At 46.4% G+C, this 17,336-nt stretch overlaps 1 protein-coding gene across 4 annotated transcripts in view; it reads right to left on the bottom strand.

The window, feature by feature from the left end:
* Positions 1–304: 304 nt before the first annotated feature.
* Trim55 (tripartite motif containing 55) overlaps positions 305–17,336 on the bottom strand; it is a 35,716-nt gene continuing 18,684 nt past the window's right edge. Inside the window, exons 9-10 of one of the 4 annotated variants that reach the window (XM_075971334.1) lie at positions 16,657–16,944; positions 306–1,280 (exon numbers count right to left, since the gene is read on the bottom strand). In XM_075971334.1, the coding sequence (XP_075827449.1) occupies positions 1,158–1,280; positions 16,657–16,944 (411 nt within the window). In that variant the 3' untranslated portion in view covers positions 306–1,157. Of the gene's footprint in view, positions 1,281–7,716; positions 15,416–16,656; positions 16,945–17,336 lie in introns of those variants that run through there. The other 3 variants (XM_075971335.1, XM_075971337.1, XM_075971336.1) reach the window with 3 other exon arrangements.

Raw genomic sequence — 17,336 nt, 5'->3', positions numbered from 1 at the left:
AAACTACACAAATACCCTTCATATTTGTCCCTATTGCAGTCCTAAAAACTGTGACTTGTAGGACTTCATTATTTGCACGTAAAACTAAACAGCGCATCTAATTAGTTTGGCAATATACTTGCCTCTAGTAGTTTAGTTATAGCTTTAAAATGTTCAGTCCCATGATAAATACTTTAAAATTAATTTATATGTATGAAGATGGTGCTTCTCTTGAGGACCTTGAATTATGCTTGACTAATGACTTAATAATAATATGAGTAATTGAATAAATCATAGGAGACTAAGGTTTTTAAAAACAGCATTTATTTAAGAGTTCACTTAAAGTTATACTTATGTGAGGAAGGCATCACAGTGATAGATGATAGATAGATAGATTAGATGACAGACAGGAGGAGAATTGTGTATATCTTTAAATACATGCAGCTGTTCCACAGTTTATCAACTTGCTGCTACAATGGGCACATAAGGAAGTAGATAGTTCCTCCCAAAAGTCTTCAATTGAAATGTCTGATGTATGAATATACGATTATGAGATATGTGATTAAAATTAGAAAAATGTCAAAAGAGATACCCTAACCGTTGTCCTTCTGAACTACAGAAGTGTGGCCAAATTCAGAGACTACTTCTGGCTGCACATTCAGTGACGTCTGTAGAAATGAGGAGCCTTCTTCCTAGCCTTGGTCAGCAACCTCTCTCATGTCGAGATTTGGATAAATCGGTCAGTTCTGAACTGACACTGAATGTCACCAACAAGCTGCAATGCTAAGGGAAAAAACACGACTGTGCTAAAAATAACAAGAAGCCATGCCCACGGGAGACGAGAGTGGAGTGCCCACTTTGTTAACACTTGCCACTTAAAGCTGACGTGCACACATGTGCCACACCTACACAACCTTCAGAATGATGCCCACATAATAAAGGATTTGCATAAGATCAAGTTTCTTTATACCAGTGTTTTCTGCAATTTTGTTCTGAGCTTATTGCATTTTCTCAGCAAGTTAGATAAGTCATCTGGAATTAAAGGTTTATTATTTTCTCTCAGAAATCCTGTCCGGAGGTCCCATTCATATGCGTCACGGTGAATTTCACCCAGAAGTTCCCCGTGGCTTGGTGAGCATCTCACCCGGGCCGCCAGGGGGCAGCAGCCAGAATATATATCATTCATTCAGGGAATTCAACCAGGAGAAGGAGAAGACGTGGCGAGCTGGCTCAGAATCAGCCCCACCCCCACTGCCCGAGGCTGATGCCTGTCCCTGGGGAGAAGGGGCCTCAAATCCAATCTGCAAAAAAAGAAAATGCGTTTAAGAGAGAGTTGGGAGCAGACCTTTGGGGAGTTGGACCAGTCACCGCTCTATTGAGGAGAGAGGACGATAATAATAATTATAGGAAGCATAATTATTATTATGACGGAAAGCAAGCTGAGGTTATCTTAGGCATGGTCAAGAGCCATGGAAGTGATTCACACTCATGATTCAAAGGGAAGAGCAATAATGCATGCAGTGGAAGGAAACTCTTGATGGGAGGGGCCAGGCTGCCCTGCTTGTTTTCCCAAGTGCAGCTGCGCACAACTTACTGACCAGACAGTCTCGTTCATAGAAACAGGCACCTAGGTTTACAAAAATCTGCAGAGCTGCTTAAAATCCTTCTGGATTTCTACCTCATAGCTCCGTGCTTTCTCCGCATGGGTAAGGCCTGAGTTCACCGCCAATGTTATAAAAGACAGAGAGAGGGCAGGGGAAGGAAGAGAGGGAGGAGGGGGGGGGGGGAAGAGGAGGGGAGAGCCCTAATTTAAATGAAGTTGCTATATCACAACACTGCAGGATGTTCGACGTTCCCACCAGATTCCACTCACGCACCACCTGAGGGGGCATGCTTCCTGAATTCTCACCATTAGTGAGTTCACTGTTGTGTGATACCAGTGCTCTTGCACACATACTAATATGGCGGCAATATCAGCAAGCCATACTGTCTGAAAGAATCATACACGGGGATGCCGCTGATGAAAACATTATTATGCATACAGTCATAAGTTTATCTATCCCTTCAACTTTGCATACACCCCACCCCAGCTTTGCAAGGCTGAAGGGTTAATCTTGAGCAAATTCGGCAGGGAATTTCCCTAGGCATTAAAATCTGATAATGTTCATACAAAACCAAATCTAACATCAAAACTTCTAAAAAACGGTAATTTCATTAAATATCTGGCTGACATGGGCTATAAATTTGAATTAACTGACCAACTTGGTCTTACAAATGAACTTCTTGTTGTTTTGAACTTTTAAAGTAACAGCTTAATGGAACAACAGAGACACGTATAAAAGGACTTGGAATTCGATTGTATTCACTCTGGCTATAGAGGTACCATGGCGAATCTGGCTCTGCCCAGGGAAAATGGTCAACTGTGTCCCCACGCTTCTCTGGTAAACTCCGTAGTACTGAGATGCCAAAGGCTTTGAAGCAACGAGGCAGCACACACAGTCAGTGCAGAAGCCCAGGGTGGGGGTGCAGCTACAACGCCATACAGAGCAGAGCTTTGGTGAGTATAAATATATTGTTGCTATTGATAGAGATCCCCTGATACTGAGGTGCAGCCAGGAGTGGTGGCGCTCGGTGAAGGCAGGAGGTCAGCAGTTCAAGGTCATCTTCAGCTATGCAGTGAGATGAGGTTAGCCTGGGCTACTTGAGATTCTGACTCAAAAAGAAAGAGAAACTGAGGTGGAGTAAGACATTAGTTCCAGAGTCCCGTGGCTGATTATGCTAGACTTTCTCTTGCCCGGCAGAGCCGTCTAACCCTGATGCTAAGCCAAGGCAGCTCAGCCAAGCGCTGGAGGGCAAGACATTACTTCTGATCACTTGGGATGAGACGGCAGGGCACTCTGCCTGGACGCTGTCTTTGCTTTGAAGGCAGTGCCCACTCTGGAGAGGCAATTTCTATGACAGCTGGGGAGAGCTAGCAGGGGTCACTAATAGGGCCAGCTATTTCCTCTAGAGGATTACCGTGTTTAGACAGGGGTGGCTGGCTGGCATGCTGTTGATACTGATAGCTGTCAGAACCGGTTTGCCACTCCAGTACCCACCATAGTTCCAGGCACCCCCCCCCCAATGAAGTGATATTCTCTCTCTCAGAGAAGAAAATGACAGAGAAGGGGTGAGAGCCGAGATTATCCGGAATATCTTCAATGCTCATGCCAACTCCTTAAGCTGGGGATTTACCAACAATCTCAGCAGGAAAACCCTGGGGGCACTTGACTGAGATTTGAGTCTCAGATACATCAGGTGTTACCTTGACATACCCTCAGTTAAGGAACTGCCTACATCTGATCGGCTGGTGGGCATATCTATGGGACATTTTCTTATCACTCATTGCTGTGTGCGACCTGGTCCACTGGTGGTGGTCCTATTCATAGGTAGACAGATAGGGGCTGTTGTCTTAGTTAGGGTTTCTTTTGCCATGACTAAGGCAACTCTTATAAAGAAAACATTTAATTGAGGGTGGCTCGTTTACAGTTTCAGTCCATTGTCATTGTGGTGGGGAGTACCGAGGTATGCGGGCAGATGCGGTGCTGCGGCGAGAAGTCCCACATCTTCCATGCAGGCAGATGCGGTGCTGCGGCGAGAAGTCCCACATCTTCCAGGCGACAGGAAATCGACTGACTCACTGGGTGCCATTCCAGCCACAGGAAACCTCGAAAGCCACCACCACAGTGGCACACTTCCTCCAACAAGGCCATGCCTCCTAATAGTGCTACTCTCTATGAGATTATGGGGGCCAATTCCATTCAAACTACCACAGCTGTGTAAGGGAAATAGCTGAGCCAAGTAGTAAGCAGCATCTTCTATGATTCCTGCTTCAGGTTCCTGCCTCCCTCTCCAGCGTTGGCTTCCCTGGAGGCTGGCCTATAATTGTTAAGCCGAACAAAACCTTCCCCCTGCAAGTTGCTTTTGGTCAGTGTCTGACTACAGGGACAGAGAAGCAGACTAGGACACCAGACCAACTGCTTCCTAGCCATATGACGTGGACAAGTTAACCACACTGGGCACCGCCCTGGGCACTGTCCTGGGCTTAGCGCGCTCTTCTGAGAAATACAAATGAGATCCTAGATCATGAGGATTGAATAAGGTAACGTACATGAAACACTTTGCACACACCTGCTCTCTAGCCAGACAGTCCTCCCTCTCTGTCCCCTCTCCTGCACTTCCCTCTATCCCCTCTTCTTCCTTACTACAGTGAAGAGGCTCCTCTGTCACAAAGAATGACCTGAGGGCTATTTCTGCTGAAATTATAGAGCATCAGGAACCTCCAGGGAGGAAAAACAATCGTATGGTAATTGTACCTTTCCAGAACCAGAGGCGATTTCTACGACAGGACTCTTTTGGCGTGCGGTGATCATGGTCCTCTATGATGCTCTTCCATACATCTCTAGTGGTCCAAGTCTCTATATTATTATCTCAGGAGGGAGAGAAACCACCGCACAGCAAACAGAAAACAGATTCTTCCTGCAGTCTTCCTTTGAAATGGAATCCTTTGCTCTGGGCTCTCTCAAACATTTGTTGGCAAGATAGAGCAGAACAAAGGGTTGACTGCAGCTAGTTTTGATCTGTGTGAGGAGGAAAACAAGCCCCACATTGATTCTAGGTTCTAACATTTTCCTTAGGAGGCTGGGGTGCATAATCTCCACTGTCACCTTGGCTGCATTCCGAGTTGCTGAGGAGATGCACCAGTACATGCCTCATGCCCGTGAGGACCTCTCCACAGCGGCTTCAACGTGGACTCAAGACCAACTGTGAAGGTGGACAGCATTTCTGGGGTGTGGGCCCAGACTGAACAAAAGCAGGGAAAGGAGGAAGCTGCTGAATGCCCGCATGTACCCACCTCTCTGTTGCCCGACTGAGGCTACAACGTGACCAGCTGCCCTGTGTCAGGAAAAGCACTGACACTGTGGCCAAACCCGTGCAGCCACCATTTGACATGTGCTCAAAGACCACCAGACTACAGATAATTGGACAAATACAAACTTTCATCATGAAAAGAAACCAGGAAGTGGAACAAAGAGGCAGACTTGATTTCATCTCAGTTATGAATGGAGTTTGTCAGAATTCACATACACGGGCGGCAGGAGGAAATGAAGGACTTTTCCTCTATGGTCTCCCTAGGTGAGCTTGACCGAGCGTTCTGTCTATTGTAAGACAAGACTCTCAAAGCACAGGCTGCTGTCTTTCCCTTTGGTCCTGTTTCCCTGTTGCTATCAAATATCCTTTGAGAAGGGGTAAGTGAATGTTGGCAAACAGCACCAGGTCTTGCCTCACCCCACTGGGAGCAGGGTGAGGTGAGGAGCTCCCACCTAGAGACATGTGCTATGCAGTCATCATCCTACGTCACAGGTGACCCCCCATGTCACCTTCTTGCTGATGGGGATTAAGGAACATGCATCCTGCCAGAGGCCGGTGGGCAGCCGACTCTCAGCAGGTCAGCTCCAGGTCATGGACGGTGTGCAGTAGCTGAATAAAAACATGAACTAGTTGCAAACGTCAAAAAATCAGGAGCAAAGGTACAAAGAGATAGCAACTGTCCATCGCTGGTGGGAAAGTGAAATGGTGTCGTCATACAGAGCGCAGTGGAGTGGAGACTCACAAAATTAAACATGGGCCAGCAGGACGGTTCAGAGGGTAAAAGTGTCTGTGATCAAGCCTGCTTATCTCAGTTTGATTCTCCTGGACCTACATGCTGGAAGGAGAGAGCTGACTCCCACAAGTTTTCCTGACCTACACATGCATCATTTGACAGGTCCTCTCCTGAAGTAAATGAAAGAAAAAATATTTTTAAAATCAAACAGATTCCAGGAGGCCCAACAATTTCACACCTGTGTATATGCTCAGAAGAGCTGAAGGAAAGAACCTGCACAGAGTTTCATAGCACATCAGAGCAGCCAAGAAGTAGGCGCAATCGTAGTGTGCCTCCCTGCAGAAGGGGATAAATCAGGATGCCATGGACATCCAATGAATACTGCTCAGCTTAAGAAAGTAAGGGACTTCTACGGAAGCTGGTTCACAGAAACGGAGGGTGGTTGCCAGGGCCTGGGGCCAGGGGAGGCAGGATTGAAATTTTTTGTTTGATGGGTATAACATTTTATTCCTGCAAGGTAAAAACTGTCCAGGATTAGTTACAAAATATGAATATAGTTATCATTTCTGCTGTGTACAGTAAGAAACAGCGATGATGGTAAATTTTATGCTCCCCTCCCTCCCCCGTCACCCTGACACAACCCTTTCTCAGAAGTGACTTGATGTGAAAATCTGCACTTAGAAGTTCCGTGCGCAACCATGAGATGTGCTTGTGTGATCTGCGGGAGAAGCTGAGCAGCTCCGCACCTTGGGCGGGGTGTGTTCCCTCCTACAAGTGTCTAGTGCGGACTTTCTCACCTTGCCACCCTGACCCCGCTGCAGTGCTAGCGTGAGCAGCGCCTGTCGTGCGGTTTGCATGGTAGCTGTGCTTGGAACTGAGGACAGGGGACTGTATCTCCTATTTATGCGTCTGCCAACGTGTCTGTCATCTGGGCCTATTTTGTCACTTAGACCGCTTTGTTGAGAAAACTTGTAGAGGGTTTTGTTTTGAGTGGGGACGGAGTTGGCACCCAGGGCCTCATTGCACACACTAAACATCAGCTCCGCCACCGGTCTATACCCACAGCCCCTGCTCACAGCTCTTGTTAGGTTATTTTATGTAGGAAATTGTTTCAAAAAAGTAAAAATACTCAGTGTAGCTTTTAGATTGATCTCTATGTTTGATGTGATGAATTAAGGCCTGGGGGAGGCAGAGTGAATCTGTGGCAAGATTCTTGACACTGAAATCATGAAACTGTTGTCAGATTGACTCGAGAGCAGATCAGCAACCACCCCCCCCCCAGGTGCAGATCATGGAGTCTAACTCGGTGTAGCATGTAAGAGCATGCACGTGGCTGGCTTACGGGGTTATGTCAGCAGCTCACATGATCTAATGCACCTGCCTCATGCTCTGTTGGAGAAATAAAACGGAACAGGTGCTGTCCTGGCTTTCGCTTGGGCACAAGTGTCTGAAGCCACACCTAGGAGGGACATTCTTTTAAGCTGGCCCAAAGTGGAGAAGTGAACTCATTGCCACCAGCCATGAGTAACCCCAGCTGCCTGGCAGCCTCTCGGGGTGTGCATAGCATTCCCCGAGCCACTCCTGGTGGTGCCCGGTTACAGTTACCATAGCTGGGTTCTGCTCTTCAGGTGAGCAGACGGACTGCAATGGAGACATTCGTGAATGAAGATGACTTAATGTGCACCCGCCAGACAACCTGCTTCTTAGGGATGCCAGGATCTTACGGCGAGAGATCGATGATACCAGGCCAGTGAAGGGATTGCTGGAGTGGGGAGTTGGATCCAAGTGCCCACACTCAGGCTGCCACATCCCCGTGTCTGAGAGCTGCAGCGGGTGCCAGTGAGAAATTCAACCTGACAGAGTCTGGATGCTGCTGTGTGTTAAATGCCACTCTTTTTAGGTCACTTCAAAAGAACCCTTGAGCCGGGCAGTGGTGGCGCACGCCTTTAATCCCAGCACTTGGGAGGCAGAGGCAGGTGGATCTCTGTGAGTTCGAGACCAGCCTGGTCTACAAGAGCTAGTTCCAGGACAGGCTCTAAAGCTACAGAGAAACCCTGTCTCGAAAAACCAAAAAAAAAAAAAAAAAAAAGAACCCTTGCCTGGCTATAATAAAGTCCGCTTGTTTTGAGGAATGTGGATAGGAAGAATAAGGCTTGAGGTTTCCCAAAGTGAAGCCGTCCAATATTTATCCTGTACCTGCTATAGGCTGGATAGAGAATCAAGGCCAGTGTTTGAAACAGATGTGAGCAGAAATCCTGAGTATCCAGAAGCCCAAGCCTTGGTCTGCTTAGCATTTGTAGCTTAAGTGTTACACACTTGGAGTGGGAAGATAGGACAGCCCAGGTCCGTGGCCAGCTCATCGTGAAAGCAACCAGAGTGTGCTGCGTGGCTCTGAGCCTTGGAAACATCGCAGGCACACCTTTCTTAAGCACATGGGCATTCCTGCTTTGAACAAGGCAAGCAGCATCCGTTGTCTGAAGCCCAGAGCTCTAAAACGTGTATCCAGTCTTCATGGATGCTAGTGGAGAAAAAACATGGATTCTCCAAACAGGCCAGGGAGGCACACACTCACTCAAGAACATCTCTGAGTGATGACGTGATGGGGGCTTCCTTGTGAGTGGATCCTCCGTGGGAAGCAAAGGCCAGAGCAGCATCCTCAGGAGCAGCAGACGGCTTCACTTTTACTCCCTTCCTCAGCCCTGAAGAGGAGGCTGGAGTGTGTCCTGCTTTGCCTGTGTCAGACAGGGTTCCTATGACAGGGTCAGAGCGAACAGCAGATGATCCGTGTTGATGTGAAGCCAGCCTTCTTCCCGGGTATGGGTCTGACAGCTGTATGGGCTTCATGTTTGTGCTCGTTCATACTGAGAAGAAGCCATAACTTTTCACACAAGGGCTTCTCTACATTATGCTAAGCAAATGGATCAAATATGAGATTCAAGATAGGGTTAACTCAACAATAGAAGACAGGAGTGTCTTAGTTTAAACACAACTCAAGGATTGGATCACTCTCATTTGCAATGAACCGAAGAGAGTGCCTAGAAATGACCCCTTGGTGCTTTGCAAAGCTATGTAACCAATCAGGATGGTGAGTCAAAGCAGGGGGTCTCTTAGTCATGTGGATCCCAATGAGCAGAGACTCATCCGCTCTTCTTAAATCCTAGTGGAGCCTCCGTGGCACCACACACCACACTCTGAGGTGAAGGGCAGAGACAAATGCAAGGAGCACCCAAATGCTCTGTGATCCTAAGTAAGTCCTCAGGGTCCTCATCTCTGTGCAGAGCTGGTGTGGAGATTAAGCTAAAGATTGTCTGTGGAAGACTCTGTTCATGAGATGAAGCTCTTTGTGCACATGTTACCGGGCCCACCACGAGCCTTGGAGTCTGGGGTGTATTTACACAGTGTTCCTCTTCATGGGAATCACTGAGATACACAAATGAAGACAAAATAACAGGCAGGAAGCAGGACTAGAAGGGGTCTGAGGCTAAACTGGAACAGCACACTACTGAAAAGTATCAGACACAGACTCGACCATCTCTGTCTTAACAGCTCCCCTAGAACCCTCGCAACTGCCCAGCTCACCTAGTGCCCTTCCCAGTGCCCAGCTCCTCTAGAGTGCCCTCCCCAGTGCCCACTCACAAAACCTGGGGAAATGAATTCAGGACATGGCTGCAAACAGTTTACATAGTATTTGACTTTTTTTTTTTAAATGGATGTATTCATTTTATTTCTCCATTAAAGTGACATTTACTATTTGCGCCTGTGAAAGAGAACCTGTAATTTCAGGATTGGTTTGTGTATTTGACCTTTCAGTAAAACAAGCAAATTGGTAATAATTAGAATGTCACTTTCTCAGCAGAAGGGGGGAAAGTACAAAAATAAGTGGAATTGCAGTGTTGTGAGACACCAATGTAAAAGCAGTGATAATGGGATGGTCTCACTGAAACTTGCTTGCTGTGGAAAACCTCAATCCCCCTTACAGGGATTTTACATAAAAGTGTCTGCATCTCCCCATCATATCCCATAGCTGCTAGGATGACTAAATCCCGACAATGCTACCCTGCAAGCGGAGGCCACTCCTGAGCAGCACCGGTTGTCACTTTCCATCTTGCGGTGGGAAACCCAACACAAGCACGCCCGCAGAACAGTGACATGTAAGCTTGCGTCTTGTAAAACGCACAGCAATCCATCTCAGCAGGCCCTTCTGCTTGAAAATAACTTGATACCCTGAGTCACTCAATTAAGTTTAGGGAACATGGCTGAATTTTCATTCACTTCTGTTTGCTTTGGAAAATTAAGGAGAGCGTTTCAAAGAACGCAAGACATAGAGTCACACTCAAGGGAAATCATGTTCTTGGTCTCCTCTCTATGTTTTCTTGCTTTCTTTATTTTTTAAATGTAATGACTACCTTGTGAAACGAATCTCAAATATAGACGCTTCCTGGCCCTTTGCCGCCTGCTTTTCTTACCTCAGCCTCCAGTGGCAGTTGGAGGGATGTTTACTATGAAGCCATGGCGGATGGGTTAGTCTCAAAGATCATTGTATAAACATGATTTCATCTATTCACATGCAGCACTGGGTGAAGATACAGAGCTCTGCACTGGCTGACAGCCTTGGGACTTCGGCCTGGGAAAATGGGAACGTTGGGCGGTGCGCTACTCCACAGGGATGCAGGTCTGGAAACAGCTGCTCTGAGCGCCTAAGAAATAAGGACTAGCTGCAGGCACAGCCTTCTGCTTAGCTTTCTACCCTTTGCAGTTCTTTCTTTCTTCCTCCTTCCAGGCCCTTTTCATATTATTTCCTTTTCTCTCTTCTTTCATCAGCTTAATTATTTTTTTTTCTTCTGGGGACATCTTTATAGCATGTACATTTTTTAGATTCTCGATGATAGGTAAATCAGTCAGCTATGAGTTGCATTTCCTTGCTGACTCTTTCCCATTGCTTCTGACTGTAATAAGTCACTGAATTTAACCTGTGCACAACCCCCTCCTCCATGAGAGTGATGATCCTCAAGGTAGGGGGAACCCACACTGCTACTGAGACAATGATATGAAAGAGTCGGAGATACAGAGCAGACCACATCTTCTTTAAGCACTGGGGTTAGTCCTTCTCAGCCGACAGGCCATTTAGTGCTTGAAGTCACCCACCTACAACACAGTTGTCCCCGTGGTTCTATGGCAAACCTCAGTGTATGCATATGAAATGATGCTCAACAAAACTAATTGTCAAGAACTTGTGAATTAGACCAGAAGGAAGATCACACATATGCATTAGAATGGCTAAAATGCAAAGGATGATGCACTGCCCATCAGCTAACAGGGAGAGGAGAGGAGCTGGGACACCTCCATTCTTAGTGGAAGCACAAGACCAATAGACCGTGGAAAACAACAGTCTTTGGTAAAGTTAGCCACACGACAACCATACAACCAAACAATTCCATTTCTAGGTACTCACTCAAAATTACTTAAGGAACAACCTCGGGCATAGGTGTGCCATGAACATGCTCAGAGAGAGATATTAGCTGATAAATCAGCTGAAATAAAAACTGAAAGCAGAGCCCTGCAAAATGGATCACTAGACCAAGAAGTGTGGCTCAGGTGCTCAAGTCTCTCAACCATCCTGACACGTGCTGCCCTCGGCCCTGCGCATGGCTGAGGGAAGAAGGGAAGCTAGGTGTGCTGGACCCAGGCCAGGAAGTTTTCCCTGAGGGCTGCTATCCAACACCACTTTCCCCCAGGGTCCTCCCTTGCACCACCCCCCATGGTTTATACAAAACATGGCAGCCACAACCTGTACAAGTGGATGAGAATCATCTATACACACCTCAGAGCAGGCCGCTATGAGCAGAGAAGACATTCTGTTATTAAGAAATACTTCATCTTGGAGTAAGTTCTTGAGGGAAACATAACAATGTTAAATATGAAAGTACCTACATGAAGTTTCAAAATATAAGAGGCAAAAGCCCCATAGGTCTGCAATGCCTAAGTAAATTCCTAAGTATGATAAGTGATCTCCAGATTCCTTTCTCAGCCATTGATAGAGCTGGTAACAGAAAATCAGAACTAGAACAACATCATCAATTGCTGTAACTGACATTTATAGAAAATGTCAACCATAACAGGAAATTTTTGCATTTCACAGAACACTTTTATGTTCTGCAAGCTGAGTCACATTCCAGGTTGTAAAACTTAATAAACTTAGAAGGGTGAGCGCAGATAGAGCAATTCTGTTTCCATAGCAAAATCAAATTAGAAGTCAAACAGAAAAAAACTCTGGGAGAAAATCCCCAGTGTCTCAAACTTTAGCAACCCCTCATCTAAATAAGTCATGCCTCTGTGAAGAAATCAGCACATTCATCAAGAGATGTTTTAATCATCAAAATTAAAAGAAAATACAACACGCTAAAACTTGTGGTATCCAGGGAAAGCAATGAGTTCTAGGGCCTGGAACATCCATATTGAAGAACAAGAAAGATAACAAATCCACAACCCAAGCTTTCATCATAAAAAATAAAAAAGATAAAGAGTAAGAAAGGAGACAAACAATAAATAATAGAAATAGCAAAATAGAAAACCGGCCAAAAATAAAGAAAACCAGTAAAACTGAATTAATTCTTCAAGAGATTAGTAAGAATAATAAATAGTAAAAAATATCATTTTGAAGCTAGATCAAAGGTGGCAAAGCTTATTCGTGTGAAGGTTTTATGAAACTATAATAATCAACTGATGGAGAAAACGTAGAGCAACGGCACAAAACAGAACCGAGAAACAGGCCCACACATGTACGGCCAGCTACGTTTCTAGAAGGAAGGGGAAACCTTCAACAAAGGAAAGAAAAATGTGTCGGTGCAACAAATGACAGGTATCCAAAAACCAAGACAAGGAATGACGCCCTTCAGCCTCATCTTGCATATGAAACTTAGAAATTACACCAGAACTTAAGAGATAAAATGATCCCCGTGATTTAAAATTAAGGAAATATTTCTTAAATAGAACAACAAAAAGCAGACACCATAAAGGAAAAGTGAGAAACTGAAGTTAGTAAAAGCTGAAGATAGATTTATACTTCAAAGCAAGCCTGTTAACGGCCAGGGAAATTTGGACGGGGTCTGGAACATTGTAAATAACCACGTTGATAGCTACGAAATGACATGGATTTGTCACGACTACTTAAACTGTACACTCACATGGAGTGAGTTTCAGGGTACGCATAGCTCAGTAAAGCTGACTTTAAAAGCCATTCAGAGTCACCCGTTTTGTATTAGGACCGCCTCTGATGTGTGCCTTTGCCTTTGCTCTACTGGGCCACAGGATGTTTAAGAAGCCTTACATGGACTTCAGGGTGCAATCATCACGGGTTGCACGGAACTCACAGCTTCACAAACAAGAGGAACAACGGTGCAACTACTGAGCTATAAATAGGTACCCGGGAGATATGTGTAAGTCAGCATGGGAAGCCAAGAGCTTCTGTGAGGATGCAGCAACTGTAAATGCAATTCGAGAAATGCAAAGGATTGTCTGTTCACGGGGCATCTCGTCTTATTATGCTACTCCGAATAACTTGTGCAGGGCCCAAGTCTGTAACACCCCCCTCCCCCGCGCCATGAAAACATCCTGAAACACGCTCTGAACTTCTCATTCCTTCTCAGTCTCTCTCTACAGCTGTCTAAGTAAATGAATCAGCTCATCCACTCCCCTTATTTTCCTGGTGAAAAAACCGAGGCACAAGCAACAGAATGCTCAGTCAGACACAGGTAGATCGAACGTCCTTTCTCTAATCACATTGGTGTCTCCATTCCCAGGAGTCTTGGCAGAATCTCTACATGATTTGAGTATCTATTCTCAGGCTTGGAGAATGGAACAGTGGGCAGTCTAGTCTTGGAACAGCAAAGAGCTATAACATGGTAAAGTTTTCATCTCTTGTTACTGTAGCTTCATCTTCTAGTGAGATAGTTGATATTATTCACAGTACTCGACTCCTGCTTCTCTTTCTCTCTCTCTCTCTCTTCCCCCTCTTTCCCCTCCCCTCTCGTGTGTATGTGTGTGTGTGTGTGTGTGTGTGTGTGTGTGTGTGTGTGTGAAGTGCGGGCACACAGGTGCAATTGTGGAAGGGGGAAGGGGCGGTCCTCTGACCTTGAAGCACCTGCCATGTCCAGCTCAAGTATCAGCAGCTGCTGAGCTAATCCACCCCAGACAGAGACATTTTCCCAGAGACTCCTGTTCCCTGTGCAGCTCCAGTTGAGTGATGTGGATAGATTCTTCCATGGGAGCCATTAAAAGACACTGGGCAGGCAGGAAGGAAGAGGAACCGAGGCAACCCACTGGCTCAAAGCCCACCCCTTGCCTCACTCCCACCTCACCACACAGGCAGATGAATGTCAGCAGACAATGGCATGAGGTTGGTGAAGGACAGCCATACAGCCGTGAAGCATGACCCTCCCCTTACAGCCTCGGAGGGGATTGAAAGGATGCATGGCGACAAGGTTCCAAACCCACATTCTTGGAATGTAAACGGGACTCTTCAGACAATTATTCAGATCCACAGTTAGGCCCTGCTTCCAATCACCACGTTCTCATCTCTCCCCATTTTTGTCCCCGAACCCATTGTCTATGACTCCATTTTACCACAAATTATGTGGAAGGAGGTGTCAGGCAGCTGGAAAGAGTCTGTGCATGCCGAAGATACTTGAGTGTGTAAAGTCCCCAGCTGACTCTTAGGCAGAAGGTGGGTGGGGCTTCTGCTCTCACAGTTACAGACACGACTGGTACACAAAGAGCTCCTACAGCCTCTGAAGAATGGGAGGCTAGGGAGACATGAAGAGGCCTATCACGGGAGGTTAGGGAACCAGAAATAGCTGATGCCTCTTAGCACCAGAATGCTGGACTGCTTTTTGGCTAAGGGAAAGGGAGCAAGCGCTTAGGCCAGTAGGGCCCATCACTCAAAAATCCATGCACATGAGTTCACGCACTTCATGCATTACTGACTCAATGGGTAGTTTTCAAAAGAGTATTCCAAAGGTAAGGTGCCAGTCTCAAAGCAAACCTCATAGCTTGTCTATGAGAAATGTAGCTTGATCCAAAAGGCTGGGGCTGTTGAACAAAATAGTGGTTTTTCTTTGCTTTAGACTCTTATGGTTGCTGTTTGCGCATTAACGCCTGGCTCTTTAGTCAGTGGGTCTAATGGCTGCTGCACCTGTAACATCTTCTCCGGGGGAAGACCCTGAAGAGAAGGAGGGTACAAAGGGAACCTAGTCATAGTCTAGAGCAGAGACCGCCCTGGACAGCATTCCTGACAGCAGCTACTTCCTGGGCCTGGCTGGGTGAACAGGAAATGCACCCTCAACCCGAATGGGTGTTTTGCCGTGTCTCCCTGCACTACAATAGAGTCCTTACGTGCCGAGCACGCCTAGTGCAGCTGCACTCCCACAATGGCCCTGGAGGGTCCTCTCCTACTGGATTACTGAATAATTGCCCACAGAGTCGCTGTTCTGGGTCAAGGTTCTCCATGCAGGAACAGAAAACAGACGGGGTCTCCTTCAGAGGTGCAGAGGCTCCTACAGAGGTACCGCAGGGAGGGAGCTTGTGGCCCTGACGTGAACATGGTTTTAGAGACCCAAACCCAAGTGCATCTCTGGGCCTAAAGAAGAGGACTACTACGGAAGAGAAGACGGGAGATGTTAGCAAACGGAAAAGAAGACAGTTCCTACCCATTAAAGCACAAATCAAGCACTGAATCTGACTCCAGATGTAGTGGAGAATAAGAAAAGCCAGAAGTGCTAGGCAGATTGCTAACTCCTGTGAGAAAACAAGAAGAAATCTTCACTGACATCATCACACATTGCTTCTCCAATATCATTTACACAAACTTTTTGTCGTGAGTGGGAGACCTACTATGCGTTCCTCGTGGGGAAATTGCATTGCTGCTAAAGAAAACAATTCTTCCTCCTCAAATACAGACATCTCCATTCAATTTCTAGATGAATCAGTCCATCTCATTGTTTTTGCTGCTTTCTAACCAAAACTGGCCCTGGAAAGGTTACTTTACAAACATGGACTTTTGTCATCTTGTGTCTGTGAATGAAGATCAGGTGTAAAAGCATGACACTTCTAACTCTCTAAAACGCTGTCCTTTTGTTTCCTGGAGAGTCTGGGGTCCACTTGAGCAGATACAATAAAATCATGTTGCTTATTGTCCACTGTCACCGGATGGCCCATGGACGCTGAGTGACAGCTTCCTGACTATCCCAGCAACACTCACTCCTCACACCTAACTTAGGAATCCGTGTCTGGGATTACTGACCTTCTTCCTCAGAAAGAACCTGTAGATGTGTTCTATTGGCTCACGGAGACATGCAAACATCTAACTAAGCCACAGAAGGAAGACTTGGACTTCAAATTTTCATTATAAAAATAAAAATTTATCAAGTTATATTATCAAATACTTTTTTTTTTGAAGTTACCAAGAGACCTTAAAAATGGAGGAAACTCCCATGTTTTCCTGCCCCCAGGACACAAATTTAGGAAGCACAGGTTTAATGGAACAAAGACTATCTGGCCACGGCAAGCACATTTCTGGAAGGCATGAATCGCAGATTATTTTACAGAGCCAGTTTAAACCAATTCAAATATTGGTGATCGCTAGGAATGACTCCAAGGCAGGCGATTAGTCTTTGGAAGCCCAAGAGGAGATCCTAAAAGCCGAGTAAGGGCGAGTGAATTTCACAAAGAACCACAGACGTCAGCCAGCCAGTCAGGCGGCTTTGCACACCATGCCTAAGGGCTACACTTGCTTGCGCCCCATCCCTGGAAAGCCTGGGATGAGGTCGCCCATGGGCAAAGGGAGTTCAGTTTGGTTCTTTGTTTATTCTGGGGTAGAACGCTAACGTGCAAGCCAGCATTGGAGGATAAGACGTTGCTGCATTTGCTCAGGCAGTGGCTTCCCTCTGCTCCCTAGAAAGCCCTGCTCTCTGCGCCTATTCCAGCAGGATTGTAGCAGGTGTGGGGAAGCATTCAGACAGAAGAGCTTCAACACTAACCTGAGAGGTAGCGGCAGGCGAACTAGATTCCTTACCACTCACTGCTGCCTGCTCATTGGCTGTGGCTCCTGCCACTCCTGCCGACTGCGTACTGGAATCCTCAGCACCAGGAGGCCCTATTTGCCCCAGACCTTCACTCCCGGGAGTGCAAGGCGGGTTGGAGTTGGTTTTCCGGTTTTGGCCTTTATACCAACTAGGGTAAAACAAGGGATCCGCGGTTTCCGCTGCCGAAGGGCTTGGAGTTTCAGATTGTGTGGTCGGCTGAGAGCCAATGGGCACCACCTCCCTCTTAATCAGAACAGATGGGGTCACAAGTGAAAAAGAAGAGGAAAAAAGTAGTTGGTGTCATTTCCCTTTGGGTTTGAACACCCTGAGCTCTCTGGGGGATGCTAGGGCAGAATGCTGGCCACAGCTCTATGCCTCTGACAGGCATCTACAGGCTCTGGGCTTACCACCCACTAGATGGTAGCCCAGATAGGGAGAAAGTAGAAACCTCGAGTGAAAATTTGTTTACAAAATACCTCAGACAGCAAGTTATTGACCAAAATTAACTCTGGCATTATGCGTGGGTCCCCAAAACTGATTTTAAAAAGCCAATGCTGACCTAATTAATCAAACCCAGCCCTCATTACTGTCTGCCCTTCTTTCAATGCCAGTGCGGCCGGGATGTTCAGAAGTTC

The sequence above is a fragment of the Microtus pennsylvanicus genome, chromosome 5 (assembly GCF_037038515.1).
Source record: "Microtus pennsylvanicus isolate mMicPen1 chromosome 5, mMicPen1.hap1, whole genome shotgun sequence".
Lineage (NCBI taxonomy): Eukaryota > Metazoa > Chordata > Mammalia > Rodentia > Cricetidae > Microtus > Microtus pennsylvanicus.
The sequence above is the reverse complement of the archived record's forward strand: the minus strand, read 5'-3'. Positions and strand labels throughout refer to the sequence as shown.